Here is a 12,740-nt window from a genome sequence, read left to right as displayed (position 1 = left end):
TCCAATTATGGCGAGGATAGAAAATTACCGAACTTATTAATTCTAAGTCGTTCAGAACCTTTGATTGAAGCAAGGGTCTCTGTGTATTTAAAAAATGTTTTCAGCCCGCCAACTGGAACCGGAATATGTTTGTACTCTTTCTTCTTGTAGTCATACAAGAAGAGTTCATCAGGACACAGAAACTCTTTCACTCCAGAAAACAGTCCACCACCCAAATAAGAATATACCAAGATTATTTCACCTAGAGCAATATTTAATTTTTTAGTCCAAGAAATTTCGCCATCAATATGATCCAATGTCCATAGACATTTTTCTGATCTTTTCCTAAGGGATTCAAAGATGACCCCTGCAGAACCTTCAAAATCCAAAATCCCTGAGTAATCTAACAAGGAATTAGGTAGCGGGACCACCGTACACACCTCATTGTGCAAATTCAACGAAACTATATCTCCGCAACCACCTGCATACAACGTTCCATTTATCACAGGACCAAGTTCAAAAGTTGAGTCACACATTTCAATGATGTCAGGACAATGAATCTCTTTCCAGGAATCACTATTTGCTGAATATATCTGCACAATTGATACATCATCACCAGTAGTAGTGTCTTCGAGTAGAAGCCGGACAACTTTGTAGTCATCGGAGATGCTATCAAAAGCAAATGCTAGATAATTGTTATCCTCGTCTTCGAAAGCCTTGGCATAACGCGGAAATCTAGGAAGTTCCTTGCACTGCTTGGTTGTTGGGTTCCAGAGGTAACAGTGTACATCGCATACCAGACATATAATGCCATTAGAGGAACCAATAACTGTGAACTGGCGCGGCCTAAATAGATAACATTTATAGCTGGGACAGACTAGTCGAGTAATGTCTGTCAAAACCGATTCACCAATCATCAACACTGAAGCTTCCTCGTCCGCTCTAATACGTCTGTAGTACGAGTGTGTTTTAATGAATTCAGGGTCTGAAATAATAGATCGCCATGATTTGCAGACCGAGCTACACCTCATCAGTGATTTAGCGGGAAGCCGATAAGATATTTCAGTAAGCATCTCATCAGGCAAAACGAACTTTGAGCATGCCATTATGTTCCAAGACGGTCGAGCTCACGAAAAACTACACCTGTGGAAACAGAACCAGAGAAAATTTCGAGGCGAGAAACTTCAATGTCACACAACAGTGTAACGAATCATATACTCCATCATAACAAATCCAAAATTCAGAAATTTAATAAATCCCTAATTCAAGCCCTAAATCTTGTTAAAACATCAACACACATATACATATACAACTTTCAGGATCGTATACACCCACATGTATACACAAACCATAGTTAACTTTTCTCACGTCATATCAATTAGATCTTGAAAGATTATTTTTAATAATTTTCAACTAAAAGTCGAAATTCAGAAAAATCATCTATTGAAGTTTGGAACTGAGTTGGGTCTTCACCGGTCCCGGCGCCACCGTACGCAAACAATTTTATAAAAATAATTAAACATAGAACTTCAACATATTACAAATGAGAAGCTCAATAAGTCATTTCGAATTCTAAGATAATAGAATCAAGATGTGAAATGAAATGTACACACACACACATAAATTTAGGCTTTCACAAAATGAGAAGTTAATTACCTTCAAATCTGGAGTGTCGACGATGCTTTGAGGTCTCCAATTAATTCAATTGTACAGCAACTCTGCAAGGGTCGGTGTTTTTTGACGGGCGGCGTACTAATTGTGAATTGAGTATTCTGTTAAGTATTTGTGATTTGAGTATCAAAACATGGTCAATTTTTTCCTATATACAAATGTGGTACACACGTGACGTGACAAGAATAATATAGGCTTTTTTAAATTACTTTATTGAGTTACGCATTTGGCAAAAGAGTATCGTATGTAGGATGAAAGTTGAGTACCATAGTAATTAGGTGAAGAGAATGCCGAATTTATTGGGCTTATTTAAATTTGAATATTATATGTTATATTGTATAAGTATGTTTTTTTATAGACATTCAAAGACTCTTTAAGAGTTCTCTCTTTTCATGTGATTAAAGTGTTGATAAATTTTTCATGTAAAATATGAAGATATCTTAGCTCTTGCCGCGAATTCAAGGTGGTAATGGATTTCTCATGTACCGAATGATTATATTAATCGAATTTGTTCTCCAGGATTCGTTTGTGTTTTCAAGGGTTAATTTTTGTTGATCTTACACCTCTGTGCTGCGTCATGAGGACAGCTAAACTAGTAGTACAGCAGTGGCAAAATGCTCGGAGCTCTGAAGTTTTAAATTCTGCTGTAAATTTTACTGCAAATTAAGATGATGCAGCAACTTGGTCATGTCCTCCTGGTGATGGCACTATTAAAATTAACACGGAAGGGGCTCTGTTTCATTAAAAGCAGAGTTAATAGTTTCTCTTGCTAAAGTCTAACCCCAAGGGATCCAAAATCCAAAATCTCTGAGTATCTTGCCATGGAACTAGGGATGGAGACTACCGTCCACACCGCATTGTACAAATCAAACGAAACTATATCTCCCTGACAACCCGTGTACAACAACACTCCAGGAATCAGTATTTGTTGAATATAGCTGCAGAGCTGGTACAACACCAGTAGTAGTGCTCTCGCATAGAAGTCAAGAACTAGAGGCAACACGTTGTCTAATTAGGGATGAGTATCGCGTCACTTCAAGACCTCTATCAGGGCAAGTTCAACAATATCCTAAAATGATGTCCTAAATAAACAGTTCCATTTTCAAAACCTTATAATTTTGTGCCATTGTGAATGCTACATGTAAATGCTTCAGAGTGTTGATAGTGGACAATGCTCGAACCTACAATTTCATGAAATGTACAGAAGCCATTCTTGGATTACAAACGCATGCTTACTTGATAGGTTTACTTAAATTTACATAAACAATTCAACTTGAGATTCAAAAATTAGACCACAGTACGAAACTAAAACGTGAAGTGCAAAATGGAAAAGAAAACAGAGATCGAAGCACCTTATATGTGAGGATTCAGGTGCAGAACTCCTAGGACTAGTTTTATGGACTTAAGCACATCTCTAATATAGTATGATATGACTTCTAACATCAATTCACAGCAGGATTTAGATCTTTTTCCCTCGAGGAAGGAGGATGAAAGATTGAAATCATTGAAACACTTGGTTTGAACCCTTTGATTGAAGTTAAGGTCTCTGTGTATTTAAGGAATGATTTCCGTCTCCTACCTCGGCTAGTTTCATAGCTTTTCTTTGTATAATCATACGAGACTGTAGTATGGCCTCCAAGTCCTTCTCTGCCCCAAAAAAGTCCACTACCCAAGTAAGACTTTATCCATGGTAACCTATCATGCATAATGAACTTTCTAGTCCAAGAGACTTGGCCATGAATATTATCTAGTGTCCACAGACTTTTCGAGCCATTCACATCTGATTGGATTACAGCAACAGAGCCATTAAATTCCAAAACATCAGACCTTAATAACCTAGAACGAGGGAATGCGAGCACTGTAAACACCTCATAGTGCAAATCAAATGAAACAAGCCGTGCCTTATTACCAGAGGCGGATCTTAGTACGGGTAAGAAGGGGCAACTGACCCCCGTTAAATTATTATTTTTTTAATATTATACATATTTTTAGGTTGTAAAATTGAAATTGACCCTCCTTAATTTTTTTTGACCCCTCTTAATTTTATTTACAAAAAAATGACCCCCCTTAACTTTATAGTATACAATACTCCATCAATGACAGGACCAAATTTCAAACGTAGCTTAAGCAGCTCTCTAGCAATGGACGTATCACAAACATGAATCTCTTTCCAAGCATCAGTATTTGCGGAATATAGCTGCAAAACTGGTACAAAATTATCAGCGTTAAAGATAGGAGTAATAAAAGGCCTTCTACGAGTGAATGGACCTAAAAACCTAATAACTTTGTAGTCATTAGAGAGAGAATCAAAACCAAAGGCCATTTGATGAACTTGATACATACAATTCCAAGCCCTCTGATTCTTCAAAATTTTGGTTGTTCTTTTGGCTTGCCTAGTTGATGGGTTCCAGAGGAGAAAACGTATATTGTCAACTAGTAGACAAATAATACCATTACACGAACCAACAATTTCAAAACGGTGTGGTTTATTAGGCTTAATTTGGGTGTAATCCATGTGAGCCTTAATGAAATTGGGTTGGGAGATAATGGAGAGCCATGACTTGCAAACAGACTTAAAGCGGAGCAATGTCCCTACCGGAAGCCAACAAAGTATTTCAATAATCATCTCTTCAGGCAAAACATACTTCAATCTTGCCATTCAGTGTCAGGCTAAGTTCTATGCTACAATAACTGGGTTTTGTAAAGCAAACACGAGCGATATGTATGACTATATGCTGAAGATGGGCATGTCCGTACCTCTGGAACATATTAGGGCACAAGGGAGTGCCAGGCTCGATCTCCATGACTCTGTATGGGCTTTAGGGGGCCGTTTGGGTGAAGCAAGATAAGACTTTTGAGAAATAAGTAGAAACCCTGAAACAAAAACTATCATTTCTAATTTTTTATAAGTACTTCTCGACTTTTTACACAAACGGTACGAATAAGTGCTTCTAACTTGTAAACCGAGAAGCTCGGCTTAAAAGTGATGCCCAAACACTATTTGTTTTGGAAGTTTTTTAGATATGGGGCTTTTTTTGGGTGATTAGTTAATAACTAGTGAAAAAAGCCGCGCTTCGCGGCGGCGTGATAAATTTTGATATGAATCAGAATTATAATAGGATAAAAATTATTTTGAGTCATCTTCTCATTAAACATATCACAAATGAAAAATATTATAATTGATATAAAAATTTGTTTAAGTGATCATCCTTTCAAACACAATGCTAATAATAAAATTAGTTCGAACCCCCCTCCCGTCAAAGACAATATTAATTCATAATTATTATTTTTATGATAAATTAAATATTATAATTTAGATCAAAATTAGTTTGAGCCGCTCTCTTGTCAAACACAATACTTATAACAAAACATTATAATTTAGATATTAGTTTGAGTCGTTTTACTGTCAAACACAATACTACTAAAAATTATTCTAATTATGACAAAATTAAAGATTATTTTGAATTGTGTAACAAAAAAATATATTATAACATAGATAAAAAATTATTTTAGCGACTTTACCGTCAAACATAATACTAATAGAAAAATTTATTATTATTTGGATAAAAATTAGTCTGGGCCGCCTCCCGTGCCCGTCAAACGAAATACTAATCAAGAACCATTTATATTATCATAAAATCAATATATGATACCTATTTTTTATATATTATTTTATTTGTTAATTATTTTTATTTTTTGATTCCTATTTATTAGTTAAAAATTATTATTCTTTTATAAAAATTATTTTAGCGACTTTCCCGTCAAACATAATACTAATAGAAAATTTATTATTATTTAGATAAAAATTAGTTCGGGCCGCCTCCCGTGCTCGTCAAACACAATACTAATCAAGACCCATTTACATTATCATAAAATTAATATATGATTCCTATTTTTTATATATTATTTTATTTGTTAATTATTTTTATTTTTTGATGCCTGTTTATTAGTTAAAAATTATTATTCTTTTATGGTTCTAATTTTTGTTGCTATCAGTTTTTTTAATGATTATTATCTTTACAATCCTTTATTTTCTATTCGAAATTTAAGAAAATTATAAGACTAAATCGATAATAAAAATTGTACGTATTACCTTACAAATCTTAAATATAAATTGTATTTTATCTATAATTTTGTTAGTTTGAACAAATATAATCCTATTTCTATTAGGATTACTAAATAGGAAAAGAATTGTCTCATCTTTAGAATTCAATAAGAAAAACTAAATAAAAAAAGAATTGTATCATATTTAGAATTCTATAAGAAAAGAGTTGTATTACTTTTAGAATTCTTGAACCTGATTTTTTGAATTATAACTATATTTTTTATCCTTCGCGGCGGAGTTATGAATTTTTTATAAATTTAGATAAAATATTGTTTTAGCTACTTTCCCGTCAAACATAATACTAATAAAAACATATTATTATTTAGGTAAAAATTAATTTGGGTCGTCCTCCCCTTAAACACAATACTAATAAATAATCTTTTTTATAAATTTTGATACGAAATAATATTATAATTCCATAAAAGTTATTTTCAGTCGTGTTCCCGTTAAACATATCTTCAATATATTATATATTATCGAAAATAAGAATTGCATATATTACTTTACATAACTTAAATATAAATTGTATTTTATCTATTATTATTAGTTTGAATAAATATAATCCTATTTTTTTTAGGATTACTAAATAAGAAAAGAATTGTATCATCGTTAGAATTCAATAAGAAATACTATTGTATCATCTTTAGAATTTAATAAGAAATACCAAATAAGAAAAGAACTGTATCATCTTTAGAATTAAATAAGAAAAGAATTGTATTACTTTTAGAATTCTTGGACCTGATTTTTTGAATTATAATTATATTTTCTCTATGAAATTCAAGAAAAATCAGAAGACTGAATCGAGCTATTCTGGAGACGCTCGCATCCTCCTTTATATATATATATATAGTGAAAAAACCCGCGCTTCGCGGCGGCGTGATAAATTTTGATATGAATAAGTATTATAATAACATAGAAATTATTTTGAGTCATCTTTCCGTTAAACATATCACAAATGAAAAATATTATAATTGGTATAAAAATTTGTTTAAGTGGTCATCCTGTCAAACACAATACTAATAATAAAATTAGTTTGAACCTCCTTCCCGTCAAAGACAATATTAATCCATAATTATTATTTTTATGATAAAATTAAATACTATAATTTAGATCAAAATTAGTTTGAACCGCTCTCTTATCAAACACAATACCAATAACAAAACATTATAATTTAGATATTAGTTTGAGTCGCCTTACTGTCAAACACATACTAATAAAAATTATTCTAATTATGATAAAATTAAAGATTATAATTGGACAAAAAGTATTTTGAACTGTGGTCCCGTTTTAACAAAAATATATACTATAACATAGATAAAAAATTATTTTAGCCACTTTCCTGTTAAACATAATACTAATAGAAAATTTATTATTATTTAGATAAAAATTAGTTTGGGCCGCCTCCCGTGCCCGTCAAACACAATACTAATCAACATTATAATAAAATCAATATATGATTCCTATTTTATATGTTAATTATTTTTATTTTTTGACGCTTATTTATTAGTTTAAAATTATTATTCTTTTATGGTTCTAATATTTTTGGTATTAGTTTTTTAATGATTATTATCTTTACAATCTTTTATTTTCTATTCGAAATTTAAGAAAATTATAAGACTAAATCGGAAATAAAAATTGTACGTATTACCTTACAAATCTTAAATATAAATTGTATTTTATCTATGATTATTAGTTTAAATAAATATAATCATATTTCTTTTGGCATTCCTAGATAATAAAAAAATTGTATTACCTCTAGAATCCGAAAAAAAAAAAGAATTATATTAACTTTTGGAATCCTTCAAGTTGATTTTTTAAATTATAACTATAATTGGATAAAAATTATTTTGAATTGTGGTACCGTTTTAAAAAACAAATATTATAACATAGATAAAAAAAATTATATTAGCCACTTTCCCGTCAAACATAATACTAATAGAAAATTTATTATTATTTAAATAAAAATTGGTTTGGGCCGCCTCCCGTGCCCGTCAAACGCAACACTAATAAAAAATCATTTACATTATTATAAAATCAATATATATTTCCTATTTTTTATATCCTATTTTTTTTGTTAATTATTTTTATTTTATGATTCCTATTTATTACCTAAAAATTATTACTCTTTTATGGTTCTAATTTTTTTGCTATTAGTGTTTTTTAATGATTATTATCTTTGCAGTCCTTTATTTCTATAGGAAATTTAAAAAAAAAATTATGAGACTAAATTGAAAATAAAAATTGTACGTATTACTCTACAAATCTTAAATATAAATAGTATTTTATATATGATTGTTAGTTTAAATAAATATAATCCAACTTAGGATTTCTAAATAAGAAAAAAAATGTATTATCTTTAGAATCCAAAAAGAAAAGAACTGTATTAATTTTTGGAATCTTTGAACCTTATTTTTTAAACATAATCTTATTTATTTTAGGATTACTAAATAAGAAAAGAATTAGGTCATCTTTAGAATTCAATAAGAAATATTAAATAAAAAGGAAAAGAGTTGTATCATCTTTAGAATTCAATAAGAAAAGAGTTGTATCTTCTTTAGAATTCTTAAACATGATTTTTTGAATTATAACTATATTTTCTATCCGAAATTTAAGAAAAATCAGAAGACTGAATCGAACAATTCTAGAGACACCCGCATCCTCCTTTATATATATATATAGTGAATAAAGCCGCGCTTCGCGCGACGTTATGAATTTTTTATAAATTTTGATACGAATTAATATTATAATTGCATAAAAGTTATTTTGAGTCATGTTCCCATTAACATATCATTAATAAAAAAAATATTACAATTAATATAAAAATCTGTTTAAGTGGCGTTAAATAAAATACTAATAAAAAAATCATTTGAACCACCCTCCCATCAAAAATAATATTAATCAATAATTATTATAATTATGATAAAATTAAATATAATAATGTAAATAAAAATTAGTTTGAGCCTCTCTCTTGTCAAACACAATATTTATAACAAAAAATTATAATATAGATATTAGTTTGAGTCGTACTACCATCAAACACAATACTAATAAAAAATTATTATAATTGTGATAAAGTTAAAGATTATAATTGGATAAAAATTACTTTAAGCCGTGGTCCCGTATTAATAAAAAAATACATTATAACTTAGATAAAAAAATTGTTTTAGCAGCTTTCTCGTCAGATATAATACTAATAGAAATTTATTATTATCTAGATAAAAATTAGTTTGAGCCGCCCTCCCCTCAAACACAATACTAATTAAGAATCTTTTTTATAAATTTTGATAGGAATTAATATTATAATCGTATAAAAGTTATTTTGAGTCATGTTCTCGTTAAACATGTCATTAATAAAAACTATTATAATTAATATAAAAATTTGTTTAAATGACCCTCCTATTAAACACAATACTAATAAAAACAATTGTTTGACCTGCCCTCCCATCAAAGACAATATTAATCAATAACTATTATAATTATGATAAAATTAAATATAATAATATAGATAAAAAAATAGTTCGAGACGCAATACTAATAACAACATATTGTAATATAGATATCAGTTTGAGTCGGCCTACCGTCAAACACAATACTAATAAAGACTATTATAATTATGATGAAGTTAAAGATTACAATTGGATAAAAATTATTTTAAGCCGTGGTCCCATTTTAATAAAAAATATATTATAACTTAGATAAAAAAATTATTTTAGTCGCTTTCCCGTCAAACATAATACTAATAGAAAGTTTATTATTATTTGGATAAAAAATAATTTAGGCCGCCCTCCCCTCAAACACAATACTAATCAATAATCATTTACATTATGACAAAATTATAATTATAAGCAAATAAATATATCAAATTTCATAGATTTTAGCTATTTCCTATTTTTTAATTGTTTAGAATTATCACTCTTTTTTTATCATGCATGCGAATAATTGTTTAAAATACATGCGAATAAACCACAAAGCCACTATTCGAGTTTGCTCGGCGACATCATCTGGGCGGCCTAGGAGCTTAAGCAATAGGGTAGTAAATATATCGATTCAAAAATATCGGGACGAAAGAATTGTATTATCTTTAAATTCCAATAAGAAAAATGAATTCTATTATCTTTAAAATTTTTTAAACTGATTTTTTGAATTCTAGAGTATATTACCTTTCGAATTCAATAAGAAAAAGAATTATATTACCTTTAAAATCCTTAATCCTTTTTTTTTTTAAGTATAATTATATTTTTTTCATCCGAAATTTAATAAAAATTAGAAGACTGAATCGAACAATTGCCGCGCTTCGCGGCGGCGTGATAAATTTTGATATGAATCAGTATTATAATAACATAAAAATTATTTTGAGTCATCTTTCCGTTAAACATATCACAAATAAAAAATATTATAATTGGTATAAAAATTTGTTTAAGTGGCCATCCTTTCAAACCCAATACTAATAATAAAATTAGTTTGAACCTCCTTCCCGTCAAAGACAATATTAATCCATAATTATTGTTTTTATGATAAAATTATATACTATAATTTAGATCAAAATTAGTTTGAGCCGCTCTCTTGTCAAACACAATAACAATAACAAAACATTATAATTTAGATATTAGTTTGAGTCGCCTTACTGTCAAACACATACTAATAAAAATTATTCTAATTATGATAAAATTAAAGATTATAATTGGACAAAAACTATTTTGAACTGTGGTCCCGTTTTAACAAAAATATATATTATAACATAGATAAAAAATTATTTTAGCCACTTTCTCGTCAAACATAATACTAATAGAAAATTTATTATTATTTAGATAAAAATTAGTTTGGGCCGCCTCCCGTACCCGTCAAACACAATACTAATTAACATTATCATAAAATCAATATATGATTCCTATTTTATATGTATTATTTTATATGTTAATTATTTTTATTTTTTGACTCCTTTTATTAGTTTAAAATTATTATTCTTTTATGGTTCTAATATTTTTGGTATTAGTTTTTTAATGATTATTATCTTTACAATCCTTTATTTTCTATTCGAAATTTAAGAAAATTATAAGACTAAATCGGAAATAAAAATTGTACGTATTACCTTACAAATCTGAAATATAAATTGTATTTTATCTATGATTATTAGTTTAAATATATATATAATCATATTACTTTTGGCATTCCTAAATAATAAAAAAAATGTATTACCTCTAGAATTCGAAAAAAAAAATTGTATTAACTTTTGGAATCCTTCAAGTTGATTTTTTAAATTATAACTATAATTGGATAAAAATTATTTTGAATTGTGGTACCGTTTTAAAAAACAAATATTATAACATAGATAAAAAATTATATTAGCCACCTTTCCGTCAAACATAATACTAATAGAAAATTTATTATTATTTAAATAAAAATTGGTTTGGGCCGTCTCCCGCGCCCGTCAAACGCAATACTAATCAAGAATCATTTACATTATTATAAAATCAATATATATTTCCTATTTTATATATCCTATTTTACAATTTTTTTGCTATTAGTGTTTTTTAATGATTATTATCTTTACAATCCTTTATTTTCTGTACGAAATTTAGAAAAAATTATAAGACTAAATTAATAATAAAAATTGTACGTATTACCTTACAAATCTTAAATATAAATTGTATTTTATATGTGATTGTTAGTTTAAATAAATATAATCCTACTCTTTTTAGGATAACTAAATAAGAAAAGAATTGCATTATCTTTATAATCCAAAAGGAAAAGAATTGTATTAACTTTTGGAATCTTTGAACCTGATTTTTTAAACATAATCCTATTTCTTTTAGGATTACTAAATAAGAAAAGAATTGTGTCATCTTTAGAATTCAATAAGAAATATCAAATAAAAAAGAAAAGAATAATCCTAATTCTTTTAGGATTATTAAATAAGAAAAGAATTGTGTCATCTTTAGATTTCAATAAAAATATTAAATAAAATTAGAAAAATTAGAAGACTAAATCGAGCAATTCTAGAGACGACCGCATTCTCCTTTATATATATATATATATACGCTTCGCGGCGGCGTGATAAATTTTGATATGAATCCGTATTATAATAGCATAAAAATTATTTTGAGTCATCTTCCCGTTAAACATATCACAAATAAAAAAATATTATAATTGGCATAAATTTTTTTTAAGTGGTCATTCTGTCAAACACAATACTAATAATAAAATTAGTTCAAACACCCTGCCGTCAAAAACAATATTAATCCATAATTATTATTTTTATGATAAAATTAAATATTATAATTTAGATCGAAATTAGTTTGAGCCGCTACCTTGTCAAACACAATATTAATAAGAAAACATAATAATTTAGATATTAGTTTGAGTCGCCTTACTGTCAAACACAATAGTAATAAAAATTATTCTAATTATGATAAAATTAAAGATTATAATTGGATAAAAAGTATTTTAAACTGTGGTCCCGTTTTAACAAAAAATAATAATATTATAACATAGATAAAAAATTATTTTAGCTACTTTCATGCCAAACATAATACAAATAGACAATTTATTATTATTTAGATAAAAATTAGTTTGGGCCGCCTCCCGTGCCCGTCAAACACAATACTAATCAAGAATTATTTACATTATCATAAAATCAATTACGTTAAAAAAAATAAAAAAATCAATATATGATTCATATTTTATATATATTATTTTATTTGTTATTTATTTTTATTTTTTGATTCCTATTTATTAGTTAAAAATTATTATTCTTTTATGTTACTAATTTTTTTGCTATGAGTTTTTTTTAATGATTATTATCTTTACAATCCTTTATTTTCTATTCGAAATTTAAGAAAATTATAAGACTAAATCGAAAATAAAAATCGTACGTATATCCCCTACAAATCCTAAATATAAATTGTATTTTATCTATGATTGTTAATTTAAATAAATATAATCCTACTCCTTTTAGGATTCTTAAGTAAGAAAAAAATTGTATTAC

The 12,740-nt window shown here is 27.8% G+C and overlaps 1 protein-coding gene across 1 annotated transcript; it reads right to left on the bottom strand.

Annotated features, from left to right (window-relative positions):
- Positions 1 to 5: 5 nt before the first annotated feature.
- LOC108213889 (F-box/kelch-repeat protein At3g06240-like) lies at positions 6 to 1,085 on the bottom strand. Its single transcript, XM_017385674.2, has one exon. The coding sequence runs from the start codon at positions 1,083 to 1,085 to the stop codon at positions 6 to 8; it is 1,080 nt and encodes a 359-aa protein (XP_017241163.1).
- Positions 1,086 to 12,740: the final 11,655 nt, after the last annotated feature.

Source organism: Daucus carota, chromosome 3 (genome assembly GCF_001625215.2).
Source record: "Daucus carota subsp. sativus chromosome 3, DH1 v3.0, whole genome shotgun sequence".
In the NCBI taxonomy this organism is placed as follows: Eukaryota; Viridiplantae; Streptophyta; class Magnoliopsida; order Apiales; family Apiaceae; genus Daucus; species Daucus carota.
Note: the sequence above shows the minus strand (reverse complement) of the source record. Positions and strands in the feature narration are given on the sequence as shown.

What these genes read in the sequence shown, in the direction of transcription:
- LOC108213889 (XM_017385674.2), bottom strand. Translation starts at nt 1,085, where the DNA reads ATGGCATGCTCAAAGTTCGTTTTGCCTGATGAGATGCTTACTGAAATA.